Genomic DNA, 27724 nt, shown 5'->3' with positions numbered 1-27724 from the left:
TCTGGATCAAATCGCAAATGCTGCCAACACACCAATAGCCATAACCATTCCCGCCGGCTGATTCGCAGCAGCAAGCCCAGTCTTCGTAGACGACGAGGCGGCCGCAGTGGTAGTAGTAGTCGCATGAGCCGTAGTCCCAGTGGCAGCAGCACCAGTGGTCGTGGAGCCAGTAGACGAACCGGTAGTGGTAGTAGAGGACGAGCTCTTCGTCTGTGTTTGACTGGCTGTGCCACTGCCACTGCCAGTCGCAACAGTGATGTCAGGAAATAGTTTACCGCGACATTCAGCCGGAATGCCAGCAGCGAATGCGGCGACATCAGCTGCAGGACATGACTGGATGCAGACAAGCATGGGATCGGATGGGCCCTGGAACGATGCGCAGGTGCAGTCGGCGAGTGCCTGGCCTGTTTCATTACCTTCGCATGCTGAGACTTCGAGGTGGGATGTTTCGCAACTGGTAACGCATTGGGATTGGCTTTGGGCCAGGGCCGAGGATGCGAGGAGGAGGGCTGTGACAATCGTATTGGTGAGATGCATCTTGTTGGAGGGGAGGATACTGGTATTTTCTATTGAAATGAAAAGATCGAGCTTCACCAGGAGGCGAGAATTTGGATAGGAAAATTAGGATCTTTAAGCTTGTGGGGATTCAGGGGGCCGAGCATGGATTCAAGGCTTGGTTTGCAGAGTAGCAGCCACTTCGTATTCGTGGTCCAGTTACAACCCGCGGCTGCTGAGGGATCCGTATTCTGAAAGTTTATCAGCGATGGAGATATTAATAGCAGTACATAATCCCTAGCTGATCTGTCTAGTAAAGTGCGCACCTGACTTGAGATCGTATGCGTGTTTCTCCTAACATAATTCGTCAACTCCGGGGGCCATTGCTAGAATGAATAGTCCATGTAACGGTTACGAAGGCGTGCTTACCTTACAGTGTGGATGGATGCTGTTCCCGTAAAGGAAGACTAGTTAAGGCACTATCCCTGAGTTTGTCAAGCTCATTGCTAAAGGATTGACTATTCAGCCAAGGGTAGCTTGGCTACATCTTCGTACCAAGCTTCGACCATTCTATTGGCTAGAGAGAGCAAGAGAAAGTTTTAGCCCACAGGGGATTCCTCGGCATTTAATTAAATAGTGAAAAGTGCTTCAATTCCATGGAAGATTTAAGTGCCTTATGCATATACTTTGAAGCTTAGAGAACCTTGCAACATATAAGGAAAGATGATGTTCCGCTGCAACTCTAGATTTACCAGGATCGGCGACGGTCAGAACACCTCGAACCTACTTTCGCTCACGGAGACAGGAAACTTTAATATTACTAAGGCTTAGGTCGTTGAGGGTTCGCCTACGTCAATCATCTGAATGGTCTGTTATATACTGATATCAAATACAATGTACCTTCATAACTAAATGCTCACTATCTACTACTGTACATCATCTAGTTAGGCACACACTGGGAGTAATAAGGGTTCCAGTTCTTGCAGGTCGAGCCGGAAGCACAGGCAGTGGGACCAGTCCAGTTCTGTCCACCGCACTGGCCGTAGACAGTCTGAGTACCGCCAGGAGAAGAAGTGGGCTGGGGAGTAGAAGGAACAGGGACAGAGCTGCTGGGGACGGGATTGCTGGGCGCAGGCGACGTCCTGAAGGTCGTAGGCGAGCCGGAGGGGACAGGGGTGTACTGAGCCTGAGTGGTGGGAACCTGCACGGCGATGGTCGAGTATTTGGACGTCGCAGCAGATGAGGCCGCGGGGGTGCTGCCGGCGCCTGAGCCGACGGTTGCGGTGCCAGTCGAGGTAATGGCCGAGGTGGTCTGAGTGATGGAGACGGCGCCGGAGTACATGGTGGGACCGGGGACGGCGTACGAGGCGATGGAGGAGTAGATGTTCACCACGATGCCGGGATCGCTTTCAGTGTACAGCTCCGTGCCCAGGGTACCAGCCGGTGAGTCGGTGCCGGATCCGGTAACCTTGAGGTTGAAGCACTGGGGGTAGTTCTGCGCGCCACCTTCCTCGCCGGCGCTGTGCAGGGCGATCAGCTCGTGGCGAAGAACGTAGTTGCCGGGCGCAATGGATTTAGGGATTTCGACCATCCAGCTGTTGTTGTTGGAGATCAGCTGGTCGTCCCCCCAGGTGCCCGGCACCGCCGAGTTATCCACCAGCCCTACTCCGTCGATCTTGAAGAATTTGAGCGAAGTTTTGTCGACAGTTGTACACGACTTTCCGCATGATGCGAGCATATCAATAACGGGTCCATGGTGAGATTCTGGCCAGGCAGTCCATTGAAGTTGAATGCGATCACCGGCAGCAATTTCGATATAGGCCTGCGCGTTGGTGGCGTTTTGGTGGCAGATGATGTCGGCGGAGTTGTACTGGCTGGGGGCAATGGGGCCGTTGCCGGTGTTGGGGGTGGTCCAAGCAGCGACTTTGGGAGGGTCCGACATGTAGGGGTAGCTGTTAATGTTAAAGCCAGCATAGTAGACCCCGTTGACAACGACGTTGGTGACATGGCCGTGGGCTGCGACACGGGTGGCGAACAGCAGAGCTGCCAGGAGAGACAGAGACTTTGCCTGAGGCATTGTAAAAGAATGGAAGGAATATGAGAAGCGAATGAATGAATAGATGGATAGAAAGAATGTAAGCGACCAGCGCAGACTCAGTCAATGAGAATGAATGAATTGGTTGAAGAATGAAGAACAGTCGAATCCATGGAGGATCTGGTTTCTTTTAAGCCCGAGCAACCGAGTATATCAGCCTGAATGGCGTCAATGTCTCGCAACAATGTCTCTGTGAGTTGAGACAATGGTTCATAATCCATTGGGCTCGGACCACTGCATTAATCAAGAAAGCCAATCTTGAATGCTGAAGATATTGCTGCAAGCGCCACTTAATCTATCTGGAGAGTATGTAAATAAGCATAAAACACCAGCTGTCTGAACCAGGGGCTCCTGTCGCAGGTTGATGCTCCTAGTGGAGCCGGCGCCAAACCTCTGGTGGACTGGACTGTAGCCATGATACGGACTGGGGACTAGGATGGTAGCCTGGTAGGCAGGCTGCTGTGACTGCTGACTAAAAAGAAGACACCACTATTTCTTCAATTTCCCCGTCTTCTTCCCTTTTTATCCGCGAATGAACTCAATTCCAAGGTTCTCCTTTATCCCGACCCATACTATTGACAATCAACTTTGGAATTAGAAATGGGCGGGTGGGCGATATTTTGCGCAATATGCGGCGGTCCATTCTCCAGCCAGGTAGATATGGACCCGGAAGGGATTGAGGAGGACTATTACCGCTACGAAGTTCTGAAGGACTGCGACCTGGGATGGCTCGACAAACTCCGTGCTCTAGGTGTTAATCCTGAAGCGCATGGAAACGACAAGTCTGTTCTGCTGAGAGCACTGCAAAGAAAATGTTCTAATTAGGGTTTAGGTCTTTTCTCACTGGCAGCGGTCGTTACTGGGATTGCGTAAGGCCATCTTAATGCGAGTCACGAAATAAGAGGAGCTAAACCTGTATTGTAGGGGGGTATTGAGGTTGCCGCAGGGGATGGTAAGTTTCTCCCATAATTTCCTATAGCCTAAACAAGCTACAATCAATTAACTGGCCTCGCTTTAAGATCCGAACTTCCCCTTCCGCAGTGACTCTGACGCGGTTATCCCTATGACTGCGTATGTTTCCCCTCTTTCACCTATCCTTCCCTAACTGTTGTAGTTATCATGATTTTGCCAACATTGGGGAACCCCATGTATTTCCTTTCCATTCAGTTTGCTACGAGGATATCCTCCAGAGGTGTATCCGCAAGGGAAAGTCTGAGCCGATCAAGGGAGATATACTGTTCAATGTCTTTGAAGACTTGAATGGGCAGCGGCACGTCCGACTAGAGCTCAGTTATGGCGAACCAGGGCCCCCTGCAGAACAGGTCTGGTGCACCGTTAAAGGTCAAGAGGTAAGTTGAAGTTTCGGTTCTCACTTAGGGAAAAATAATACACACTTATGACAGCCAGCTTTTGGTAGTAAACCCGGTTAAAATTCCCTGGCTGGACGCCGATCTTGATCCTATCATAAATTGCGTGGACAAAAAGGCGGGGCCGAATCAGCACTCCCAGAATCAGGATATTTTCAATAGGCTCCCATCTGAGCTGCGACAAGAGATCCTTAAGCTCCTTCCAGCTGACTCTATTCTCACACTGAAGGCTGTTTCATGGACGATGCATACTACTACCCTGTCACCCATCCTTTGGAAGGACAAGTTGCAACGTGAAATGCCGTGGCTCTGGGAAATTGGCGAGATTGATACTTTCCAATCCCAGGAGTCAGAGGCAAAGCTTCTGAGCTACTTCTAAGCATCCAGAAGAAGAGTCAGTACACATGCGAGAACGATGATTACATTCTTGGGCTTGCCAACTGGAGGAGAATTTGGGGCGTCTGCGAGCAGATTCGAAGCTACTACTTGGAAAAGCTTGCGGCTGTTTCCATCTAAACAGTTAAGCTCGAAGGCCTAGCTGGATAGCTGATTACGAATGTTACAAGAGTGAACTGTTTCAATTCGGCATGCCGATTGGCTCAATCCTTCTGGATATCTCCTGTACTGTAGCTGTCGATTAGCAGAGATTGAACTCGTCAGTCCACAATATATCCATGAGTGCAATAGAAACAACGCACCTTGGCCAACGTCAACAGTTCGTTACATGTCGAGGAGGAAGTCATACATTCCGAATTTCAATGAAAAACGCCTCGACTTTCTCTCAACGCGGACCTTAGTAGACATACCAAATTCACTATTCTCATTTACTCAGATGAGAGCTCCTACCTACAGCAACCGTCGCTCATCAAGCAAAGAAAGACGTCGAACTATCATCAATTCGTCTCCTATCCGCTCTTCTCAGCTTCCGTCTTAGCCAGCTTGACTGTTAGAATCACGTCATCCGCTGCACAGGCGATCTGCTCTCTGTACTTCAGGCTGTATTCTTGGTATCAGTGAGAGCCTAAGTCGCCTCCTCAACCTTTGATACTTTTGCTCACTAGCAATAGCGTCTATAATAGCTGTGACGATAAGACCAGAAGCAGCGCCTAGGAGGTCATTCAAGATAATGATAGTCTGTTTGATCCATCGAGTAGAGATCAGGTTAACAGAGGACACTTACCCAATGTCCTCATCACTTCAGACCACGCTTCACTACATAGAACCACTATATCATGGGCAATATTGACGTCCATCATCAGACCAGATAACCCCAGGCGCGAGCAGCAGGTCAGACAGACCTTGTCTTCGACATCACCTCAGACCTGCTGTTCATATGCAACAAATCCAACAATATCATTACCACCATGAACCGGCTTCTCCGCTCGAACTTCGCCCACGTCATCTACGATACACACAAGCCTAAGCACCTCCTCCAAGGCATCCACGAGCGGTTCATGCAGATAGAGGCCTTTGCACGTCAGAAATACAAGAACTTGGATGCAGGGGTAGACAGCCGCCCATCGACGAGGTGATCACGAAGTGGGAGGGTGGAGTCCAGGCGAGATTGGAGGCATGGTCGATCATTTTAAAAATTACGGATACAGTGCCGAAGCGGCAGTTCATGCTGCCAGTATCGCCATCTTCGTTGTCCTGGGCCCGACCTTGACCGCCATGTTTGGGTTCATGGGCACGTTGGTGGCTGGCGTAATTTCCATGATGGGAGGTGTCGTTGGGTATATGGTCATTGGTATCATCGAAGCGGGGGAGAAGTACCACAAGCTGGAAGAAGCCATTAAGGGTTTGACGAGGACTAAACAGTTGCTTAGCGAGTATAAGGACAGGATTGCTGACGCTGCTGATAAATTGGAGTTGGCGGTCTGTTCGGCTCTGGCACAAAGTCGCTCGGTAGCATATTGTACTTCTAGAACGAAAAAAGGAACCAGAACGTGCGTCATTTTTATCGGTGGAATATAGCATAGTCTAGGAATGTTTAGCCCGTACATGATATTATCTTCAAGAGATCTACTATGTTAAGTAGTGGGCTCAATGCCATGCATATACATCATTTTGCTCATAGATGGACGCCTCGCTGATTTGTAGACACATTTCTATGTAGATTGTTTGAGCCCGTATATGACCCACCACGTCATACATGACATTAGGTGTAGTAAGTAGGCACCCTAGCAACTTAGCTGTCCTTTCTATGTATGTTGTAGAGTCACTGTGAGAACACTATACTGGCCTCCGCTGCCACATCTGGTTAGCGCGGCTTGCACCTCCCACCTCCCTCTCTCTTTTCACACCTCACGTAGATATTTTCACTCTCTTCAAGGCAATACCATGCGCTTATCCCATTCTACTCTCTCTTATAAGTCGCACACAGTCAGCATCAACCCTTTTCTCCTGAGTGAGGTGCAGCTAGGCATCGCACAGTAGGCGTCTAAGATACTAAATCCAACCATTCCTGACGTCCCAGCGGCTACATTACATCAACAAATATCGTAGCACCACATTCGAGAGTCGAGGCCAGTGGTCATCTTTCACGAAAGCGATGCCTTCAAAGAGGGTCCGAACGTCGAAGGATGAGGGTAGTAAGTAAGTACCCGCTTGTAGTGGTTTGCTACATGCTAATTCTTGCCAAAGACTTCGGGGAAGAACAGTCGATATAGTGGTAGGAGCTGAGCAAGAAGTGTTCATCGTCCATGAAAAGCTGCTCCGCGCCTCCTCTTTATTCTTCGGCAAGGCCATGGCGGGTCATTGGAAGGAGTCTCAGCAACGCACTATCCACTTACCAGACGATGATCCAGAAATATTTGCGCTATATGTGCACTGCCTCTACTGTGGCACACTTCCTGTGTTTTGTGATGAACCAGGGCCAACAGGAAGTTCTGAATACCTTGACTTAGCTAAGGCATATGTCCTGGGTGATAAAATACTGGACTACCAGTTGCGAAACAGGGCCATTGACGCTATTGTGGAGAAAAGCAGGTCAATAGCAAAAGATGGGGCATGTTGGTACCCCCCTCGTGATGTGATAAAGTATGTATTCGACAACACAAGTGAGTCGGCTCCAATTCGGGAACTACTCGTGGATATGTATGCAAATCGTGAGGACAGGACAAGGATCCTTGAGTGGGCAGCAAGTCTTCCGCAGCCGTTTCGGTTGGAGCTTTCTTCCAGGGTCCAGGATTGGGGAGAGTGTCCTAGGCGGCACCCAGAAGCCTGCTGGTATCATACCTACTCGTAACTCAGATGAAGGAAACAGCCCTGAGAAACTGCTGAGTTTTACAAATGAGTAGTCGGGTTTACAGAGCTTCTGAAACATCGCTGGTTGAATCCCAGTCAAGCTCGCTACTACTTACTTTACTCACAACTAGCTTTAGCTGTACTAAATTACAATTACAGTTTGCTCTGCTCCACTGACCTATTGCCTCGCTATCTTCCAGAATATCTTACTCTTACCTAGTTCTTGAGAACCATTATTTTCTAGGGTGTAATATTTATATTACTAATAATTCTATTATTTTCCTTATCCATTATTTAAGATAGTGCTGTGAATTTCATGTCTGCGGCATCACATTGAATTTGCTGTATCTTTCTGTTGGTGCCGCTCCCTCCGAATATAAAGTGTGAGCCCTAACATCCTTTCCATGCCCTAAACTGACACCAATACCTTTTGTAGCAGCCAAAGAGTACGGAAAGGAACGAAGAGAGAGATTTCGAAATAATGCACACTTCTTCTGATAGTTTATTTTGCTGAATATCCCGGCTACTCTATGTAGATGGCGCAGAGTCCCTCAGACTACTCAGCGTCACTAGATATGCATTGTCAAAATAGAGACAATCACAGCCGGACAGCAACTGAAAAAACGTCTAAAATATCAACATTGCTAAATAATTGAAAACCTGCAGAAACACCTGCTTCGCTATATACAACTCCTGCAAATAGCAAACCCAAAGCATATACTACTCAATCAACCTGACTCTAGTCGGCAAGCCTAGCGACGGCTTAGCCGTGACATCCAGAACCTGATACATGAACGTCCCCTCCTCATAAACAATCTCAAAGTCAAACGTCCGCACCGTCATCACCAAGGCGATCTTCAACTGCATCAAAGCCAACGTCTGGCCCAGACACATCCGCGGTCCCTTCTCAAACGGTCTCCATGCGTCGCGCGGGACAAAGTACGGATCCGCGGGGTCGGTAACGAGGTGCCGTTCGGGATAGAATCTCTCCGCGTCCTTGAAGAGATCTTCCCGGCGCATGGTCGCGCAGTTGTTGACGAGCACGGCGAAGGGGTATGTGGGCCATTCCTTGCCGTCTGCGAGGAGGGTTTGCTCTGGTTGGCCGCGGCGGAGGCTGACGCCTGTTGGGGGCCAGAGGCGGAGGGCTTCTTTGATGACGGCGAGGGTGTAGGGTAGGTTGTTGACGAGATTTGGATCGTTGCGGAGGAGATTCGCGGCGGCGGAGGGGTCAGAGCCGAAGAGGGTGTTGTGTTCTTCTCGGAGGGTGTGGAGGACTTGGGGGTGTTTGCTTAGGGCGGCGTATGTATACTGACTATTGTTAGTGGTGGTAGAGTAAAGAGAGCAAAGGACTTACGCAGAGAGTGCTGGCTGAGGTGTCGTGACCAGCGAAGATGAGCGTCTTGACGGACGCGATGAGCATGTCCCGGGTATATTTATCCATGGCGGTGGTAGGTGGGATAGACTTGTTCAGGGTGCGGCTGGTAGCAATGGCGTCGTCGATGGCGTAGTATTTGGCTTTTTCGCTTAGAACAGCTGTCGGACCACTGACGACTCGTTGGTCTACCAGGCGACCGACGTAACGGTCTAGAGCACGTCCGTTGCTCCACTTCTGATAGTGTCGGCGGGGGCTGACGTCGTAGAGGTACCGAGACCAGAAGTCCTGAGGTGCCAGGGCGGCCTGTTTCCGGAAGAGCTCGAGGAATTCATCATCATCCCTCTGCGCGTTGCACTTGATTCCCCTATTCTCTGTCAGTTGATGTTTGATCCGCGACAAAGGATGTGTGGCTTACAAGATCACCCAAGCCGAAATGTTAAATATCATCCTTGCGCCTAGATCTTCCATTCTGAAGATATCATTCCTTTGAGCATGTTCTCTTAGCACATCAGCAAAAGCCAGCGCCTCATCCACGATATTCGGAACATGCTGCAACAGCTTCCGTGGCTGAAAGCCCGGAGTGAAAGACTTGCGAGCAATGAACCAGTCATGTCCATTCGCAGAGACCATAGACTTCTCGCCAAGGATAGGACCCGTCCACTTCTGCATGACAGCCGACTCTTTGGGAAGATTCATCTTGTGGACAATCTGTGTCGCCAGTTCCGGATGGGCAATGACAAGCTGCGGGGGCGCGAGCGGCCACAGATCAAGGTAGAAGAAGTCACCGAGACCGTACCGCTGGCGCATCAAGTGCGCGAACAGCTGTGGAGTTGCATCAGGGGGTAGAGTGCTTGCGATTTCTTGCATGATTAAAAAGTGACCCCAGATAGCGTGATGCGGCGGACCAGGGAGATTTTTGAACATGCTGCGTTGCTGGCGCAGTCTGACGAGGAAGTAGCTCGCGAGAGCGACTAGGATGAGAAGTAGAGCGAGCATGGTTGTATTCGGGTGTTGAGGACCAGGAGTCGTCGCTGGTGGAGTAGATGCAGAGTTGGAGTGGTGAAGAGACGACGAGGTAGGCCAGGTATTCAGCTTCAAGCATACTGTTGGGTGCGATTCTGTTTGATTTGTTGTGTCAAAAGTGAGTCTGTCGTTGAGCTCTTATATATTCGTTCCCAAGGGGTCAAGGCTGATTCTGTGATGGTTGTGTCGTGAATCGTGATGTTGTATCTATTTCTGGCTTTTTGGGGCCAAGTTCCCGTATACTAACAGCAGATCCTCTGAAAATAACCCCTGTAAGACTGAAACACCAGGCTTGGCTGATGATTGCTTGGTATCCATGGCAGTGCTTCTATTGAGTGGGGATTCATCACTAAACCTTAACTACGAGATTAGGGCGGTGCAGGGATCGCCCCCACTCATCACACTCCATGTGTCTTAGTATACGGTACAATCCATGCGTCTTTGTATATTGTATAGATCAGTAGACTGCATCTTGCAACATCATTGCTCAGAGACTTTGGGATGTCTCGTATGTGATTAATTTTGCCTCGCCTCTGCGATGTGTGTCAGATGGGGGCCATGGGGCCGCCGGATGGATATCACGCCTCTAGGAATCAGCAATGATAGCCGTGGCATCTCGATGGCAATGATCGAAGCAATCTGTAGTTATAGTTCTTTATCGTCCTTTTCATAACACGGTAGATTTAGAAATTCATCTAGAACCTCCTCAAGCTCAACTGTCCCGCCCATCTGTTTGACATTTCCAAGCTCACCATGTTCGCCCTACGAGACGCAATTTACCTGATCGAACTCGCATTCTACGCCCCCATCGTCCCTGCTATTATCTTCATCATTCTTCTGCATGGCAACAAGCACCCCTACACATGGCGTCCGATCGTGATTCCGCTCATCATCCTCTCCGGCTTGCGAATCGCTGCCGCAGGACTGGGCCTGGCAGCTATGGACCCTGCAAAATCCAATCTCCTGACGACAGCCACCCTCCTAGACACAATCGGACTCGCACCAGTCTTGTGTCTCTTGATAGCACTTTTGATCCGAGCGTAAGTCACCTCCTCTACCCGGCACATCTTCTAACACCGATCGCAGCAACGCCCCCGTATACAAAGGCCTGCCTCTCTGGGTTTTTATCCCGCTGCAAATGATCACCATAGCGGCGACGGTGATGACCGCATACGGAGGCCGAGACCTCTACACAAGCCGGGATAGCCAAGCAGAAGACCTCCGCTTGATGCGCGCCGGCATCATCCTCTTCATCGCCCTTTTTGCTGGGATTGTCATCCTCGCCGTATTCACAATGCTGAAGGTCCGGGTGAAGTTCTACCGCACGGAGCGCGCGGCTGTCGTTTGTGCTTTGCTCTGTGTGCCCTTTATGAGTGTCCGCTTGGCGTTCTCGGCTGGATCGTTGTTTTCCGGGGATGGGTCCGTGTTGAACCCAATGTCGGAGGATGACACGGGGATTTGGCTGCATTTCCTCATGGTCATTGTTATGGAGTATATCATTACGCTGTCTGCCACGGCGGTTGCTCTGACTGCGAGGAAGGTGGTGGTTTTGACGGCAGGAAAAGCTGATTCACTTAAGGATGAGGAGATTTGAGATGTGTTGTTGACGTTGCTTTAGGAGCCATGGGTTCTCTGGTGCTACAAGTTTATCATTCTATCGCTGATTGTTTTATGTATTTACTTTGCTTAACATTGTTTGTTCAATCTCATCATTTGCTTGGATCTACCCACTCATAGCATCACTCCCTACATATTGTTCCTTGATCGGTGTAATCTAGTCAATATGCTTGGAGGAAACTGGAGGGTTCCGTAATTTCTCACGATAACTATCTACAAATTGTGACTAAAGTCACTCAACTAAATCACGAAGAGAATAATATATTAATACAATTTACAGACCTATAGGCATTTCTCTCTGGAGACCTTTCGCAAATGTGTTTGTCTCTCTGTTGTCACAACATATATTTACATGAAGCATTGACAAAAACAGTACTGAGTGCAGTATACAAGCTGTTCATTCGATCTAACTACATATAAATCGCGGATAAGTTGGCATGCGCTTCTTTCTTCACATATGATCATACCCGTTCGACCCCTGACAGAAAAGTTCTATGTGCCTGTAGGATAAGGACAAGATAGCCCAAACGACCTACTGCTGGAAGGCTTCGCCCGAGGCATACTACCATAAACAAGAACATTCACGAATGTATGAAGCTTCTAATTCCGCCGCAGGGTCCTATACGATGAAGATGTAACGTTGATCTGGTCTAATATTAGACACGACACTTATTCACCACTAGATACGAAGAAAATTGCCTCTGATAATCTTCTTCAATTCCGACCACCACTTAGGGGCGAAGGAGAGGAGTAGAGGGTGAAGCAGCCTTGTCCACAGAGTCGCTGGGCTCTTAGCCCCATGGGGGTTTACGCATCTCGATCCGGCAATATTCTAGTCATGAAGATCACCCACGCGAGGCACACATGGTTATTTTGATATCAGAAGTAAACCCCTGATCGGATGTTGCAGGTTTTGACTGCAAGCTGCCCAAGCTGAAGGCTCACGAGGGGATGTTTCACTATTGGGGCCAAATGCTTCATGCAGAGCCTCGTGTGGGTTCCAGATAAGGGTCTGCTGGGAGGCGCAAGTTGCATGAGGGGCTAAAATTATCTGGATTAAGGTTATTAATTCAGGATGCCTCGTGTTGGGGCTGCCCTTGGCTGGAACAAGTCAAGATCGTCAAGATCACTTGGCGATGCTTATTGGACCGCCAACGGCCCCAACTATCTGATGTCAGAATTGATGTTATTCACAGCAATTCGAGTAATCCACTGAAGTAAAGCAAGTAGGCTATTTCTGTTAGAAATGTTGGATTGAAGAGGGCTATGTTCGTGTTGTGGGTTTCGCGATGGGGGCCATATCACCTCAATAGAGTCAACTTCCTAGGGTCGGAAGTCTACTAATACGCACTCAATGCGCGTCAAAGTCGATCACTTCTTCACTTACCACTCATCTCAACAACTCTAAAGCACATCTCACAATGGAGACCACAAAACTGCAAATGGACATGCACAAGTCCAACTCCTGGCTCTACTACAAGCTCAGCATCCACACCCTAGGCCTGGTCCTTCAATCTGGCCTCACGATCACCAGCCCCGACCCCAAAGCAGACGCAAAACTCCAAGTCACATCAGGTGTACACCATGCAGGAACCATGAAAGTCATCGTGGTACGTCTACCCAGCAACAAAACAAAACTGACACATAACTAACACACCCAGGCCGGACTCCCCCGCACCGGCACAATCAGCATGAAGCGCGCCCTCGAAGAACTAGGCTACGGCCCATGCTTCCACCTCGCCGAACCCCTCTGCCAATTCGACAACCTCCGCCAAAGCGCCGCCATAGTCCACACAAAGGACACGGCTCTCCGGCGGCGCAAGCTCGCCAAGCTCCTCCAAGGCAGCGAGGTCACCCTCGAGGTCCCCGGCAGTGCATGCCTACCGGATCTCCTGGAAATGTACCCCGACGCCAAAGTCATCCTGACAGAACGCACCTCCGCGGCTGTCTGGCTGCGCTCATGGCGCGGCTTCGGGATCGACCTGCGCTCTGACTGCTTCCGCTGGATCGGATACTGGGTTCCCGGCGTCGTGGCAGCCAACGATCTCTACCGCGGGTGGATGCGGCTTGCGTCCGAGCGGTTCGGAGTCGAGGCCGAGCCGTCGGAGGAGCTGTACCATGCGCACAGTGCGTGGGTGAAGAGTATCGTGCCGAGGGAGAGGTTGCTGGTCTTCAAGTGTCAGGATGGGTGGGGACCTCTGTGTGAGTTTTTGGGGCGGCAGAGGCCGAACCCGTTCCCGCATGGCAATGAGGCGGGCTATTTGCGGTATTATAAGCGGGTGGCGATGGTGCTGGGGATTTTCTTGTGGTTGGTTGTTCTTGCGATGGCTGTTTTGTCGTTGTTTGTGATGTCTTTGGTGGAGTAGAGCTGCTGGTGCTCTGGTTTTATCTGTTTTTCAAGCCTTTATACCTTGGTGTTTTGTGGAGCATGTATGGTAGATTTTCTTATGCTTAGATAGTGCTTTAGACCGAGCAACGTCGACTATTTATATGTTGTCACCATAGAACAATTGATCCAACTGGCGAGATGTGGTAGACTACACTGTAGCGCGCACTTTCCTGGAGATTGCAGAGAGATACTCGTGAGGCTATACCAGAAGGGGCGCGTCATTACAGCAAGAGAGGACATCAGCTGCGCAGGAAATATTTACAACCAGACATCAAAGAAAAGCAGCAACGGCGGCGGCAACAACGGGCGCGGCCGTAATCAACGCCCCCGCAGGCCCAGCAGCAGCAGCGCCAGGCGTCTTCGTCGCCTCAGGTGAAGTAAACTTGTCCGCACCAGCCGTAACAACCAATTCAACGTACGAGCCCGTCGCCGGCGAATACGTCGCGCTACTCGACGTCGACGACCCGACCGTAGCACCGCCCGCGGACCCAGTCATCCCAATGCTCATCGTGCAACTGGCCGACTCGGTGCGGGACCGAATCTTGCACTCATACGACTGCGTGACGGTGATATCGTAGCTCGTTTCCTTGCCCGATGTCGAGGCGGTGTACACGCCTGTCACGCTGACAGTTTCCGGGCCCTGGATGATTGTCCAGGAGTTCTTGATGTTGCAGTCGGTCTTGGGGGCGTCTTTCAGACAGCCCACGTTGTAGGTTGTTGCGGCGGCGTTGATCCCTGCGACGCTGGCGCCCGTGCTGGTCCAGCCGCCGTATTTCAACAAGGTGGCGGACCAGTTGGGGATGAAGTAGCCGACAGTAGTGGTTTTGTCGTCGGCATGGGCTGCCAGGGCGTAAAGGACTGCGGGGAGGAGGAATGAGGTACGCATTTTGATTGTTTCTTTCTTGTGTGCAGAACTGAGAGAGGATAGAAATGTGGAAGAAGATCGACAACAAGATTGCGGAAAGACAGGAGCACAGCCCTTTTAAAGGGGAGAAAAGAGAAAGAATAATTTTTGCGTCCAGTAGAAGATTGCCAATGTCAATAGTGTACAAACAGGCGACCCAAGCACCACGCTAGGATAACAAGTCATGAGCTGTTGGGTGTATTCTACCATATCCACCAACCATTGTTTCTGAAATCGATGCTGTTGGCGCTAGACTGCATTTCTGTACTGATTAGCATGTGTCTTGCGGGGGTAGGTAGCATTCGGTAATATTTTAGTATAGTAAACTAGCCCCTCTAGGGTTGAGCTAAGGCTCTTAGTAACTTGCCATTCGAGAGTGGAGAGCAGGTTAGTCCGTTATTTGACAAGAGCATCCAATTGTTTGGTTAATTCCTCTGCTTTGCGGGGCGACAAACACAAATATTGGACCCGACTTTGAAGGACGCTTGTTATGTACAGCCGTTGCGCGGATCAATCATGGCAACATTTTGATATGTTAGTCTAATTTCACAGAAACCGCCCATGTAGGCGCTTAAAACGCGACGACTAACTAGCCTTGATTGCTGTTAGGTCAAGTAGTAGGTGCGATGTGGCTGAGTCCAGCATGCAGCAATGTCACATAGAATGTTTCTGTAGGTTTCGTTTTAGTCACTGGCAGTTGGCAGCGAATCCCCTTCTCAAGAGGGCTTCGCAGAGAACGAACTAGAGTAGCAGCGGTCACAGACACATAGTAACCAGTCGGATATTAGAAGGCAAGACCATTCAAATAGAGTCGTGATGCTCAATTAATGATATATATTAACTAAGTACCTCGGTTCTAAAGCAATGCTCAGCCAACGATCAAATTCGCCGCATGGCTAATACATGGCATAGATTGATATAGCAGGCTCCTTGCCACGGTACCTAATACACTATAGATACAGATCTGATATATAGCTGTCTATGCATCTCATGCAAGGCTACCAAATCAATACACCGCGTTTATATCGCCACTGGAGGGATACATTAAAATCCGCCTTTTCGCACCATCTCAACCACTCCCCGAAAGGCCTGCTGGCGCTGCTGTTCCCAGCTGTTAAAGGCAATATTCGACAGACCTACTGGAATCTGGTCGTCTCCAGCAAGAAGCTTCTCCATCGTCTGCACAAGGGTGTTAGATGAACTCGCAACGTCACATGTGTAATAGAAGACGAACCTCCTCAGTAAATTCCTTTACTGGGATACCAAAGGGCTTTCCATGGACCGTTTCTGCCATGTCATGTTGGTGCTTTGGATCATGAAGTTCGGCTGCAGCGCAGGAAAATTAGTATCGTATTATAGTATCTTCTTTCGTTCTCTTCCCAACCCCCGGAATGAACGAATCCTCAGGCATACATACTTTGCACGATAGGTGGAAAGATCTCAATCACTTTGATGTTTGTGTTCTTTAGCTGCTCCCGCAGGCAGAGGATCCAATGATGCAGCGCAGCCTTGGAAGCGCAGTAGTTGGAGCAGCGAAGAATGGGAACTAGTGCGAGATTGGACGAAGTGCTGGTGCATTATCTCTTGTCAGGCGCGAATAACTCAGAAATCAGAAGCAAGTATTTGCCCACGACTTACAATATGAGTGATGTTGGAGTGTCCCTTGTGGCGATAAGAAAGGGTAGAAACTCCTTCGCCAATGCAACGTAGGAAACATAGTTGACTTAGAAACATTGTCAGTTAAATATAAGGAAAAGAATGTACCGGTCAAGGTTTAATGACTACCTTACTGTCATCTCATCCTGAATCTGATTCATATCAATGCTTTCTGGCTCACTAAAAACAGACCGCCGTTGAATCCCCGAGTTGACAAAGACGCAGTCTAAATCTGGATGGGATGAGGTCACACTGCTCAGACCAACGGTCAACCATATCAATATCATAGGCAAACACTGGAGAAGCTGACAGGATGACGTACCTCTTTACAAAGTCTGGAATTGCATCTAGCTTGCTGATATCGAGGCTGAAAGATGCAGCCTTGTCCGCGCCGTATTCCTGTAGAAACAAGTCAAGGAGCTCCTGTCGTCGACCAACGGCAATCACGAAGCAGCCATGCTCGACAAGGCTTCCGGCTAAAGCACGACCGATACCTGAGGATTTGAGTCAACGACTGGAACGCTGATTCTATGTTCCATGTAAGGTAAAGTGAGGAGATAGCCTAGCACACGCTTGGAACACTCACCAGATGTAGCCCCAACCAGGAGTACCTTCTTGTAAGGAAGAGCCATGATTGTTAGGAGGAAGKCAAAGGAATAATGCAATATCACAAACCAACTCTTATACAACAGTGGCTGCAGCCTCTGTTATAGTGGTCTGCCATAAACCCAAGGCCAGCCCATTGCTGGGTCATGGGAGCGGCCAAGTTCCGTTTTCAGCCAAAGTGGCATTGCGTCTACCAGTCCTGAGTGGCACCCTCCTGGATGGGCTCCGAAACATTTGCGTACCACTGATGAAGTTGAGACAGGTTCAGTGACCTCTTCGCATAGTCCTCTTCGGAGCTCCCCTCGCCGACACGGCGACTACTGATTACCCGAGACAGCACTATCGGTGGGGTAGGTGGCGTGGTCGGGTAGAGACCAAAACCCGCTTCCGCCGTCTGGTCAATTGATCGATCCGTGGTTGTCAGTGAAGCTGCAAAACAGCTGTGCCTGTAAACTGGTGCAAGTGCCCACCTACTCATTCACTACCTCCGGAGATAGAGTCGGATATGTTTCGTCTTAACCCCGTCGGGTTCTGCAGTCTGTGCATACTCCGTAATATGGACCGATGGGGCACATTACTACAACATCCCGGTCCCCGCAAAACCCGAACCTTTAGAAAATATTAATGGCTAAACTTTGCGCGTCAGTGGGGAGCACAGCCGGCTGTGACAGTCCTTCCGTGTACCGATATTTGTAGGTATGCATGTTTTGAGCCGCTTGGTGTTGTCTTTGTTGTATGGTCACCTTACTGCGGCTATCCCGTCATTGTAGATATTTTCCTGGGGTAGTTATGGCGGACTGAATGTACAAACCGGCCAAAATAAATTTTTTACTGTCACCTGCTTGTATTACTTATAGCCACTACTTCCACAAAGTTATAATCATAAAAGAAATAGTGACTGTATTAAATCACCATATAGTAGGGATATTGAATGATTCAAATCGTCATATAGTAGGGATTCGAATCATTATATAGTAGGGATATTGAATGATTTGAATTGTCATATAGTAGGGATTCGAATCGTCATATAGTAGGGATATCGAATCACCATATAGTAGGGATATCGAATGATTCGAATCATTATATAGTAGGGATATCGAATCACTATATAGTAGGGATATCGAATGATTCGATCATCATATAGTAGGGATTCGAATCGCCATACAGTTGTTTGCAAAAATGGCGCCCGGGTCTTATATTCTTTAGCTGTTTTCTGAGCCCCGATGCCAAGACTTGCTAAACTACTTTTGAAATTTTTCCAAAGACCCATGTTCCGTGACTATGTATTGTATTCTATGGTCGTATTTATAACCTATATTTGTTACAGTTGAGCTTGTATCAGGCATACCACTACCTCCCCACCTCCGCCTCAATATCCCCCCAAATCTTGGATGATCCTCTGGAAATGCCCGGTCGATCATCCTCATGCAGCGTGTTTGCGATGACGATAATCCAGTAGGTGAAAAACCGACCGGCGTCCATCTGCAGTGCTGCCATAAAGTATCGGATGATACAGAAACAGGAGACTTGCAGGAGGACGACAGGGATGTCGGTGATGGCGTTTGCGATACAGAATGCAGTCGGCCGGTAGAATCCAAACCGCTTCTGCCGTGAGAGGATGGGCCGGCCCATGAATGAGGCGGTCGTCTCGGACATGGACTCGAGAAGAAAGTAGAGGACAGGAAAGAACAGCGCGCCCGGGCGCAGGAAGATGGACGAGCTGTCGTCTTTGAGGTTGTAGAACAGACTTCCGCAGACCAAGGCCTGCAGGATGGCTAATACCACCTTGATGATGAGAGACAGTCTGTCGCCCGCCATGATCTGGAACTGATGGATGGTGCACGCCCGTATCTGCTCCCAGAGACTTGCGGTGTACACACTTGGGGTCTGAGGGAAATGCCGCTTGCGTTTCTCGCTGGCCCCATAGCTAATCGCTTCAATAGATAGGCTACATCAGGTTAATAGAATCTTGATTGATTGATTGATTGATTGATTCTCGCTGGCCACGGCGGCCGTCAGCTCGTCCACCTCGTGTGTGAGTTTCTCCGGCGGGTCGACACCTTCCATTGCTTTTTGATAGATATCGCTCTGGCGGTAGCGGCTCTCGAATTCCTCTGCGGTGCTGGGAACTTTGTCCCCCATCCCCGGCCGTACAATGCGCTCGGTGAGCACAGTCACGGATGTCGGAAAATCAGCTATATTGGCTCCCTTCGGACAGACGAAGCCCATATCCTCAAAGTAGCTCCTTGCCAGCTGGCGATATGGGCCGGTCCGTAGTATGTCACCCGTCCATCGGCCAGAACCAGAACCTGGTCGAACTCGTTGTAGATGCCATTGCCGGCCTGGTACATGGTGGCCACCATCGTCTTGTGATTAATGTCCGCCTCGCGGCGCAGCAACCGGGCGAATTCAACGGCCGTCTTGGAGTCGAGACCACGGGTCGGATTATCCCAGAATTGTATCGGGCTCTGTCCGGCAATCACCTCGGCGAGCGACACACGCTTCCGTTCACCACCAGAGACACCACGGATAAACTCGTTTCCTACCAGCGTCTTTGTCGTGTTCGGAATCCCCAGCGAAGCCAGGATCCCATCCCGCTGCTCTTGCACAAACTCCTTCGACCCTTGTCCCTCCGGCCGTTCCCGCGGCACCTTATTCCGCAGCGCAAACTTCAACGTGCGGTTGACCGTCAGCGTGGGGAAATGCACGTCGTCCTCGTTGCTGAACATGATCTGCTGCCGGAAGCGTCTCGCAGCGAGGTGATACATACTCCCGTATCGGGTTTCGCCGACGACTTCGTCAAAGGACTCGCGGTCGTTGGAAAGCACGCGTAGAAGCGAGGTACATCCTGACCCGGGACGACCCAGCACCAGCAACTGACAACGTGAGTTAGTTGCATCACCACGGCATTCGGGTTAACTTACCATTTCGCCTGGTTTGACCTGCCCACTGACATCTTTCAGTATAGTCTATTCCGTTAGCATTTGCCATTGGACAACAGTGCCGACATACCCTTTTTGGCCGACTCCCTTTCAAGAAACCAAGGTACTGCCGCGGATCAGCCACGGAGAGAAGCGTATCTCCCAAGGCAGCATCCGGCGCCGTAACGTGGACACTGACATTCCGAAATGTGAGGGTTAGTCGCTTTCGTAGACCTCTCTCGCCATGTTCGAGGTCGATCGTGCCGGATGAGGGGGTGTCCATTCTGCACGATCTGCTCAACCTTCCAAACAAAACAACTCGACCATGGACACAGCTCTTCAAAGCTAATTCATTCCAGTCCAACTATTTATACAAAGTCAGTTTCATGCGTATCAGATTAACCCGTAAATCCATACATCCGAGGCGTATATCCGCAAATGGGTCCATTATATCTGCTCTCCGCCAACCACATCATTCTTTTAGCTTCGGCATCCCGAGCATCGGATATATTTCTCATCAGCCCTAAGGCTAAGGTAAGACCGTAAGAGCATCTCCACTCCAGCGACGAATTTCTCGACAATATTAGAGCTCTAGATCTCGAAGCTGCGAGGTTGACAGGCAGGCCCACTTTGCTGATCTTGTCTTCCTTGAATTCCGTGGCTAATGCCGGGAAACGGCTTGCCTTTTACCGGGATTCGGGTGTCTGGCGCAAGTGTAGCTGTCAAGTGACAGGCCCTGGTGGAATGGGATTAGTGTGGCTTGTTTCATATTTAGTACCTGATCTATGAGACAAACCTGGGCCGTTCCATAATGCCGACGGCCGATGAGTTCAATATTTTCACCCGGATGGGCTTTCTTTAAGAATAGCGGCCTCTCAGCCAGCAGCTATTAGCGAATAACTCGTTCCAGGAGAGCGGATCCGGTCCATATCCACCAGGATGGGATAGTAGCCTATGTACGTAACGGCATACCGGATTCACGCGCGACTAGTATTGACATGGCTGTTCAGGGTCCTACTCCGCGCTGACTTCACCCTGCTATCCTATCCTCATGTGAGCGCCGACTCCGTGGTGACATGAAATCTCTTCACTGACTGATTGCTTGACTGGATTTGTCAGGCCACATGTTACGCTGATTTATAATAATCCATACCCTTAAGAAGGATTGACTCACAGAACTGCAGTATGCCAAGTAGCCAAGGAGGAATACGAGCTCTATCTCATATCATGACACACTGTTAGTATCTAGGATTGATGCTTAGAAATACTGAATTGGTCAGCAAGCTGTACTGTACACAGTCGGATGGAAACAGAGGAAGCATATATAGTCCCAATTATGCTCGCAGAGTCCAACTCATCCTCCAAGAACCTCAACCTCAGCCCCAACAACCAGCCAGTGCAATGTCCTACACAAACAAAACAGCCCTCATCATCGGCGGTAGCCACGGCATCGGCCTCTCAACCGCCCAGCTCGGGCCCGCCACCAAAGTCATCCCCTGCGACATCACCTCCTTACCGTCCATCAGCACCCTCGTCGATACAGCCTCGTCCTTCTTCGGAACAGGCCGCACAATCGACCTCCTCTTCATCAACGCCGGGTACGCCGCCTCCAAGGCGGCGTTGCACTCGTTTGTGCAGACGCTGGCGGCGGAGTTGGTGGGTGCGCAGGTGCGTGTGAATGCTGTGTCGCCTGGGTTCGTGAAGACGCCGACGATGGGGGTGGTGGGGGCGTCGAGGGAGGAGTTGGTGGAGTTTGAGGGGCAGGGGGTGAAGGGTACGCCGATGGGGAGGATTGCGGACCCGGCGGAGGTGGCCAAGGCAGTGGTGTTTTTGGGGTTCGAGGCGACGTTCACCACGGGGGAGCAGGTTGTTGTTGATGGGGGGTTGGCTACGTTGCGATTGCATTAAGTCTATCTACATAGTGGAGGACAGCTGACAAGACTATTGATAGAATGAAATAAAAAGATGTGCATCATCGAAGAGTTACAGTTTACGTTTAGATCTAAGACCCAAGAACCTGTCTGTTGTACGGCTAGACTCCTATTATCTGGATAAGCGCCAGTACTCTGGAGCAGATCCCAGTGAATTAGACATGATCGGTGCGTCCGCTCGTGCTGTCACAGTAATTGTTGCAGTGCTATGCCAGTGTTCAAGGTAACCTGTCAACACTTTTGGACTCCGACCTTGATCCTATTATTCTATTGCATTGGCTTGTCTATCTATTTTAGGAAAACAAGAGAACGCTATCATTATCTCCCAAGATGGAATAACCCTATGGATAAAGATAGATCCGCTCCAGCGCCGAACGGTCATATCAAGGAAAAATATCGCAACACAAACATCTCCAAACCATATCCTCACCTCTACATTATTCATATAAATCCACATTCCAGGTATCTCTTCTGCAGCAGGCGCAAGATCCAGATCAAGTCCAATGAATGCGCTGTATGACGTACAATCCACATGCCACGCGCCGCCATCCATGCCAACCACCCCCGACCACATTCCAGTCATTCCAGTCCAGATAAATACCTCACCTCGATACAGAATGCAAGGCCTGACTGTACATAAATACCCCATCGCCTTCTCTCATGGAAAACCCAAACACAACCCAAAATGAAATCAACCCTCTTCCTCCTCGCGCTGGCCGGCGCCGCCCTAGGCGCAAAAACCTGCACGCCGAGTTTCGATTACTGCGCCAACAAGCTCATTGCTGACAAGGGTATTTTTTTTCTGTCTCTCACTCTCCCATGATGGGGTACTAATGGATGCAGGCTTTGCCGAGGCGGACCTCGAAGCTGTTCTCAAAGGGACGGATCTGGAGACTGCGGACCTGAAGAATGTGCTCTTCCACTGCAAGAATCCTGGGGATGTGGGACATGCGAAGCTGTGTCCCAATGGGTGTACGGAACCAGCTACGGAAGGGAGTCATGGTTGTTAGCTTCTGAGTATTATTGATATGCTGGTGGAGTATACGTTAAGTTCCTATTTTCTATCTTGGTGTATTGGTGAATGTGGAAGGTTGTTATATTGATGCTGTGGTATACAACTTGTACAATTTGCTGGCAAAGTCATGTCATGCGATATTCATCACTCGTTTCAAATCACGCAGTGAGAGAGGTTTCACAAGATAATCATCGACCCCCGCAGCAAATGCCTGTTGCTGCATCGTCGCCGACGCGACTCCTGTCACGGCCATGATGACAGCCCGGGGAAGGGAATTGTCCTCCTCGTACTCTCGAATCTTGCTTGTGGAGCTAATCCCGTCCATAACTGGCATGGAAAGATCTATTGCCTGTTAGTTGGGCCATGAATCTCAAAGGACGCAACCTACCCATCAGGATATAGTTGAACTGGCGCTCGGACTGCCGGTACTTCTCCAGCGCCACGAGTCCATTATTCGCTGTCTCGTAGCTGCACCCGATGCGACGCATAAAGGTAGCCAGTATCTTGAGATTGATATCATTATCGTCCACAATCAGGACATGAAGATCGGTCGTTCCCGAGGCCTTGGGTGTCGAGGCCCGGAACTCGTCCACGGTTTCCTGCACCACCGGAGGCGACTCGGTCTGTTTTGCCAGGGCAAAAGCTTCCGATAAGCTGCGCCCACGAGATGGGATACTATTGGCATTGTCGATATGATCCGAACCTTGGGGCAAGCCGGAAATTGTGTGCAGCGCGCGGATAATTTTTCGAGGCGTGAGTCTATCCTGTTAGTTTCACACTTGCTCGGAATTTGGTGCTGCTTACGGTTGAGGAACGTAGACGACATCCAGCTCTTTCGTAACAGGATCGATTGGAAGGTTACTACCATACTGTCCTAGTATGGCCAGTCCTCTCAGTTCTGTAGTTATTGGCTCCTGCCCTTCCATCTCAGCCAGACTGCTCTCCTCGATAATACCAATATCGCCTTTTGCTTGAGATAAAGTGTCGGCAAAGGAGACTGTCCAGCCAGGCTGGCTGAGGATTGCATTACTCAGTGCACTGCGAACTGACAGCCTCCTCTTCGCGTCAACGCTCAGTCTTCGGCCTGCGCTCTTCATATGGGAAAACACGTTCAGTCCGACCAGACTCACTCGAGAGACCGAACCACTCTCTGGTTGCTCTTGCCCAGAAGCACCACCCACCAGCGTATCGACAAATTCAACCGGAATGTACACTTCGAATTGAGTTCCGGTACCGACGGTACTCTTCACATCAATCTGACCACCCACATTCGTCACTAGTCGGTCGACGATACTGAGTCCTAGGCCAACTCCTTCCGTCAGGATGTTCTCTTGAGTAAATGGCTGAAATAGTTTGTGCTCCAGGTACTCCGGAGAGATGCCACATCCGGTATCTGTGATTGTCAATAGAGCATACACCCTCTTCGTGCCGCAGGTCCTCTCTGTCTTCCTGGCGAGGATGACCTCAATGAACCCAGACTTGGTGAACTTGAATGCATTGCCCAGCAGGTTCATGACGATTCTGCGCCATCCGCCAGGGATCGAACGCACTTTCCAGTCTCCGGGCTCAAACCGGACAATCACCGATAAGTCGTCCGACTCTTTGACGTTCTCGGTGCCCTTGGCAGATCTAATTCCCACCGTTGGCCCGCTAGGCAGGTACCGGCCGGCGACTTGAGAAGCGTTGATCAGGGACCGGTGACCTGCATACAGGGTGTCCGCCACATCCTCTACCAGAGTGTCCAAATCGAATTCGCACGTTAGATCGGCGAGTGAGGTCTCAGTATCCCCGTCATTCTTTGCGTCTGCACTGGTCAGGTTGTTGATTTTCGTAAAATCCAACCTGCATGTATGTTAGTGAGATACCTCCGACGGAGCTGCCAACCTACAGATAATTCAGCGTATCCAACAGTGTCAACCCACAGGTTTCAATCATCGTGAGCATGTCCTGCTGAGCCGGTTGAAGATCTGTCGTGCGCAACAGCTCTAAACTGGCAAGCATGCCATGTAGCGGTGATCTTAGCTCATGGCTGACAGACGACAATAAATCTGATTTGGACTTTTCCGTCGCCTGCCAGTCCATTTGAGCCGCTACTGAGACAATTGAGTCACCGTATGCTTTGACATAGAACAAATCGGTTTGTTCAAAGTGTCGTTGGCTGTCAGACGTCCACAAGAGGGCACCGGCCAGCCAGCGCGATGTATTCCAGTTCCACATTGGGAGAAAAAGGAGCGACCTGGCCTCTGGAAGGTCCTGTACCAGACGGAGAATGATTGCGTGATGACGCGATCCCTTTGCATCCGTGACATGACCACATTTCTGACTAGTACAGTCAACGAGGGTGCGGCTATCGAAGATGGTGCCTTTTGGGTACGCGGCGAACAAGTCATGCAGCAAGCCTTCTGAGATTGAATAGTGCGAGGTATAACGATTTGCAGATTCCGATGACGCACAGCCCAAAGGCTCGCATACCCTCTCTCGCCAAGGCCCGGCTGAGGATAGGCCCGGAGAGTTGATGCAAGACTCGCCGTCCTTGGAGAGTATTTCCAGGTCACTCATGCTAGGAGAGCAGGAGCTGGAGACGTTAGATTGATAACGAGCACTGTCAGGCGAGACGAACCTTCGAGCGTTACTTCGAGTAGCGTCCAGGAAAAGCACGCCGTCTAGCTCCATACATCTCTGAAGCAAAGCACTAGCACGGGAGAACAAAAGCGACATTGAATGGGATACGGTGCTTCCCTCGATAACAGTCACCGAATTTCTTCTTCCGCGGATTCTTGAGAAGAACTGGTTTGGCGAAGTCCCAGGAGTTTGGGAATGTGTGTGTTGTGGCGAGCCCACGCTAGATCTCTCAGAGATCGAAAGATCATCAATACCCGGAAGGTATGATGGCCGTCTCTGGGAGTGATAACTTTGCTCAAGGTCAGGGACGGCCTGACCGCTGACGAAAGTGGTCAGACCATTGATGAGCCGCTCTGCTTGAAGGTGATGCTCTTCAGCCGAGCTATCCTTGATAGTACCAGCGACCAGGTCTGCAATCTCCTGCATGCTTGCGACCTCACTATCTCCAAAATTCGGATGTGTCGTCTTGTCTACAACACAAACAGCACCAATAGTATCTTTGTTCACATCATGGATCGGGACCGCTGCGAAGAATTGGATCACCTCGTTGTCATAATGATTGTCCTGCGTGAGATCACGTATGACGCATCGGGTGCTGTTGGCAATAGCGTTGGAAGTATCGACGACATGAGCCTCAACCAGGCGCAGGCTCAACACCTTTACTTGCCGGTGAACCTCCCCATCGACGCCAACCCCCTCCTCTCCATCTAACAGGAGAGAAGGTGATGCTTCCGCAATGATATTCGCCCGTCCATGGTCGAAACGAACCACAAATGAGTGGCTGCAGCCGAACCGATACGTCGCCAGTTGTGCGTAAGCGGTCAAGGAAGCCGCTGAACTTGACTTGTCTCGCCTATGGATTGCAAGTCGCCCACTAGTGGACTCGGAGCGCTCGTTGATGTCATCCTGAGAATGAGCCGAACGAAACCTTTTCAGTCAGTAGAGACTCGTTCAATGCAGAATGAAGCATGAGACATACTGCTCCTGCTCTAGGACTGTTCCTTGGGCAGTGCTCAGGCGAGGCGACACTGCAGAGCCCGACAGTGGCATGATCGAGTTAGCGACGCATCCTAGACTTGGTCTTACAAGCTTGCCCGGAGATCAGAGATCGTTGCGGCAGGGCGAAGCACAGGGAGCCGTGAATAAGAATAGACAGAGAGTACAGGTAGTGAAATTCGGGTGACATGAAGATTTCAAATTCCGGTCGAACTGTGGGGGAGAATATCTCCGTTTGTCTAGACCATGGTCAAGGAAGTAGTCAGCAGATAGCTAGGCAGACCAGACCAACCAGTCTACGGTGTCATTGGCCGTTCACCCATCTGCTGTGCTCACGGGTGGCTCGGGTCGATCACTGACTTCAGGATTCGTCCATGGTTCCATCTCGCCTAGCTAATGTCACCCTGCCGCTAAGTAATCCCGCCGAAACTCACAGCCAAGAGCGGAATTTGTCTGCAGTACGGTCGAAATTCGGCCTTACGATCCTTGAATAGTGGAAGGATCAGGCATGAATAGTGTTAGCCGTCTCACCGTGTTGTTTCATCCCTAGCTGGAGAAAAAGTGCGATGAAGAAAGGAAAGATGGTCGCAGATCGATCCATTCGACTGTTTGGTTCCAGCATCCCTCTTCGTAATGGGCCGTGGATCGGTCCGGAGAAACTGTTTTTGCGAAGGGGGTGCCGCATGCGGAAGGTGGTGCGCAACCAGTTACAGCGTCAAACCGGAGATTTATTCCACAGTCCATGAGATGAAGACAATGTTAACATTGAAGATATTAACTCTAGATATCAAATTTTACGAGATCTCAGGGCAAAGGATTATTTTCAATTTTCCATGAGCGTCATATTTATATATTGTCCCATGACGGTCGAATCAGACGATGAACGTTGTGTAAAATTTGGTCCTAGTCTTAAAACCATATCGGTATACCTGTTAAGTCTGAATATGCCTATGAAGCCAAATTGAACCTTAAAGCAAGGCCGGACGACTTTCATCATTATCTCCAGTCTGAGCAACTCGCTCACAAAAGTAGATTCGTAATCAAAGTCTCATACATGACGAAAAGTATGACTTCATCTAGGATCTGGACCTCGGCTGATACAGATGTCGATCAGCAGGTCCAAATCTCTTGATTTGAAACCAACTCTTATAAAGGGAGATCTAGATACCGGGGGAATCCCGACAACAGGAAGGTCTTTTAGGCGAACCTGATTCATTTTCCTCTCAATATTCGACCGTAGCTTACGATGATATCTCGGTGGTCGAAAGCAGTGGACTGCTCCCCGTCTCCGCCACGAAGCACCGCGAAGTCTCGTAGCCTTTGAAAAGAAAGGATTACCCTCGAATAAACCGGAGGGAGGCCAGCAAACGATTACATTGTATGTGTTTGAGGGTATCGGCAGTCTGAGATGGACTGGAAAGTGGTGAGGTTATATGACGGCGTAGTAAAGCCAAAACCGGCGATCA

At 50.0% G+C, this 27724-nt stretch overlaps 14 protein-coding genes across 14 annotated transcripts; 6 read left to right on the top strand and 8 right to left on the bottom strand.

The window, feature by feature from the left end:
- Nucleotides 1–6: 6 nt before the first annotated feature.
- Aspvir_003319 (uncharacterized protein) lies at nt 7–537 on the bottom strand (the record flags this gene model as incomplete). The annotated part of the gene is made up of 1 exon (XM_043274904.1): nt 7–537. One exon carries the CDS (start codon nt 535–537, stop codon nt 7–9), a length of 531 nt encoding a protein of 176 aa, XP_043130839.1.
- An 898-nt stretch (nt 538–1435) lies between these two features.
- Nucleotides 1436–2572, bottom strand: Aspvir_003318 (uncharacterized protein; the record flags this gene model as incomplete). Its single annotated transcript, XM_043274903.1, has 1 exon — nt 1436–2572. One exon carries the CDS (start codon nt 2570–2572, stop codon nt 1436–1438), a length of 1137 nt encoding a protein of 378 aa, XP_043130838.1.
- Nucleotides 2573–3250: 678 nt separating this feature from the next.
- Nucleotides 3251–4336, top strand: Aspvir_003317 (F-box protein; the record flags this gene model as incomplete). The annotated part of the gene is made up of 6 exons (XM_043274902.1): nt 3251–3372; nt 3423–3459; nt 3515–3542; nt 3610–3661; nt 3705–3939; nt 3998–4336. The coding sequence occupies 6 exons, from the start codon at nt 3251–3253 to the stop codon at nt 4334–4336; spliced, it is 813 nt and encodes a 270-aa protein (XP_043130837.1).
- A 985-nt stretch (nt 4337–5321) lies between these two features.
- Aspvir_003316 (uncharacterized protein) lies at nt 5322–5792 on the top strand (the record flags this gene model as incomplete). Its single annotated transcript, XM_043274901.1, has 3 exons — nt 5322–5485; nt 5562–5755; nt 5788–5792. 3 exons carry the CDS (start codon nt 5322–5324, stop codon nt 5790–5792), a joined length of 363 nt encoding a protein of 120 aa, XP_043130836.1.
- A 2131-nt stretch (nt 5793–7923) lies between these two features.
- On the bottom strand, nt 7924–9574 carry Aspvir_003315 (cytochrome P450; the record flags this gene model as incomplete). The annotated part of the gene is made up of 3 exons (XM_043274900.1): nt 7924–8511; nt 8558–8942; nt 8994–9574. The coding sequence occupies 3 exons, from the start codon at nt 9572–9574 to the stop codon at nt 7924–7926; spliced, it is 1554 nt and encodes a 517-aa protein (XP_043130835.1).
- A 780-nt stretch (nt 9575–10354) lies between these two features.
- Nucleotides 10355–11195, top strand: Aspvir_003314 (uncharacterized protein; the record flags this gene model as incomplete). Its single annotated transcript, XM_043274899.1, has 2 exons — nt 10355–10641; nt 10688–11195. 2 exons carry the CDS (start codon nt 10355–10357, stop codon nt 11193–11195), a joined length of 795 nt encoding a protein of 264 aa, XP_043130834.1.
- Nucleotides 11196–12639: 1444 nt separating this feature from the next.
- On the top strand, nt 12640–13584 carry Aspvir_003313 (sulfotransferase family protein; the record flags this gene model as incomplete). The annotated part of the gene is made up of 2 exons (XM_043274898.1): nt 12640–12828; nt 12880–13584. The coding sequence occupies 2 exons, from the start codon at nt 12640–12642 to the stop codon at nt 13582–13584; spliced, it is 894 nt and encodes a 297-aa protein (XP_043130833.1).
- A 294-nt stretch (nt 13585–13878) lies between these two features.
- Nucleotides 13879–14493, bottom strand: Aspvir_003312 (uncharacterized protein; the record flags this gene model as incomplete). Its single annotated transcript, XM_043274897.1, has 1 exon — nt 13879–14493. One exon carries the CDS (start codon nt 14491–14493, stop codon nt 13879–13881), a length of 615 nt encoding a protein of 204 aa, XP_043130832.1.
- Nucleotides 14494–15555: 1062 nt separating this feature from the next.
- Nucleotides 15556–16799, bottom strand: Aspvir_003311 (putative short-chain dehydrogenase/oxidoreductase; the record flags this gene model as incomplete). Its single annotated transcript, XM_043274896.1, has 7 exons — nt 15556–15690; nt 15746–15837; nt 15929–16080; nt 16150–16234; nt 16349–16419; nt 16490–16661; nt 16754–16799. 7 exons carry the CDS (start codon nt 16797–16799, stop codon nt 15556–15558), a joined length of 753 nt encoding a protein of 250 aa, XP_043130831.1.
- Nucleotides 16800–16963: 164 nt separating this feature from the next.
- Nucleotides 16964–17251, bottom strand: Aspvir_003310 (uncharacterized protein; the record flags this gene model as incomplete). The annotated part of the gene is made up of 2 exons (XM_043274895.1): nt 16964–17202; nt 17248–17251. 2 exons carry the CDS (start codon nt 17249–17251, stop codon nt 16964–16966), a joined length of 243 nt encoding a protein of 80 aa, XP_043130830.1.
- An 872-nt stretch (nt 17252–18123) lies between these two features.
- Aspvir_003309 (uncharacterized protein) lies at nt 18124–19977 on the bottom strand (the record flags this gene model as incomplete). The annotated part of the gene is made up of 5 exons (XM_043274894.1): nt 18124–18684; nt 18781–19026; nt 19083–19649; nt 19698–19742; nt 19786–19977. 5 exons carry the CDS (start codon nt 19975–19977, stop codon nt 18124–18126), a joined length of 1611 nt encoding a protein of 536 aa, XP_043130829.1.
- A 1118-nt stretch (nt 19978–21095) lies between these two features.
- On the top strand, nt 21096–21602 carry Aspvir_003308 (putative short chain dehydrogenase; the record flags this gene model as incomplete). Its single annotated transcript, XM_043274893.1, has 1 exon — nt 21096–21602. The coding sequence occupies one exon, from the start codon at nt 21096–21098 to the stop codon at nt 21600–21602; it is 507 nt and encodes a 168-aa protein (XP_043130828.1).
- Nucleotides 21603–22310: 708 nt separating this feature from the next.
- Aspvir_003307 (uncharacterized protein) lies at nt 22311–22635 on the top strand (the record flags this gene model as incomplete). The annotated part of the gene is made up of 2 exons (XM_043274892.1): nt 22311–22416; nt 22469–22635. The coding sequence occupies 2 exons, from the start codon at nt 22311–22313 to the stop codon at nt 22633–22635; spliced, it is 273 nt and encodes a 90-aa protein (XP_043130827.1).
- A 135-nt stretch (nt 22636–22770) lies between these two features.
- Nucleotides 22771–26312, bottom strand: Aspvir_003306 (hybrid sensor histidine kinase/response regulator; the record flags this gene model as incomplete). The annotated part of the gene is made up of 5 exons (XM_043274891.1): nt 22771–22967; nt 23029–23399; nt 23445–24482; nt 24529–26190; nt 26242–26312. 5 exons carry the CDS (start codon nt 26310–26312, stop codon nt 22771–22773), a joined length of 3339 nt encoding a protein of 1112 aa, XP_043130826.1.
- Between the last annotated feature and the right edge of the window lie 1412 nt (nt 26313–27724).

This window comes from Aspergillus viridinutans (assembly GCF_018404265.1).
Source record: "Aspergillus viridinutans IFM 47045 DNA, scaffold_14, whole genome shotgun sequence".
NCBI classification, from domain to species: Eukaryota; Fungi; Ascomycota; class Eurotiomycetes; order Eurotiales; family Aspergillaceae; genus Aspergillus; species Aspergillus viridinutans.
The sequence above is the reverse complement of the archived record's forward strand: the minus strand, read 5'-3'. Positions and strand labels throughout refer to the sequence as shown.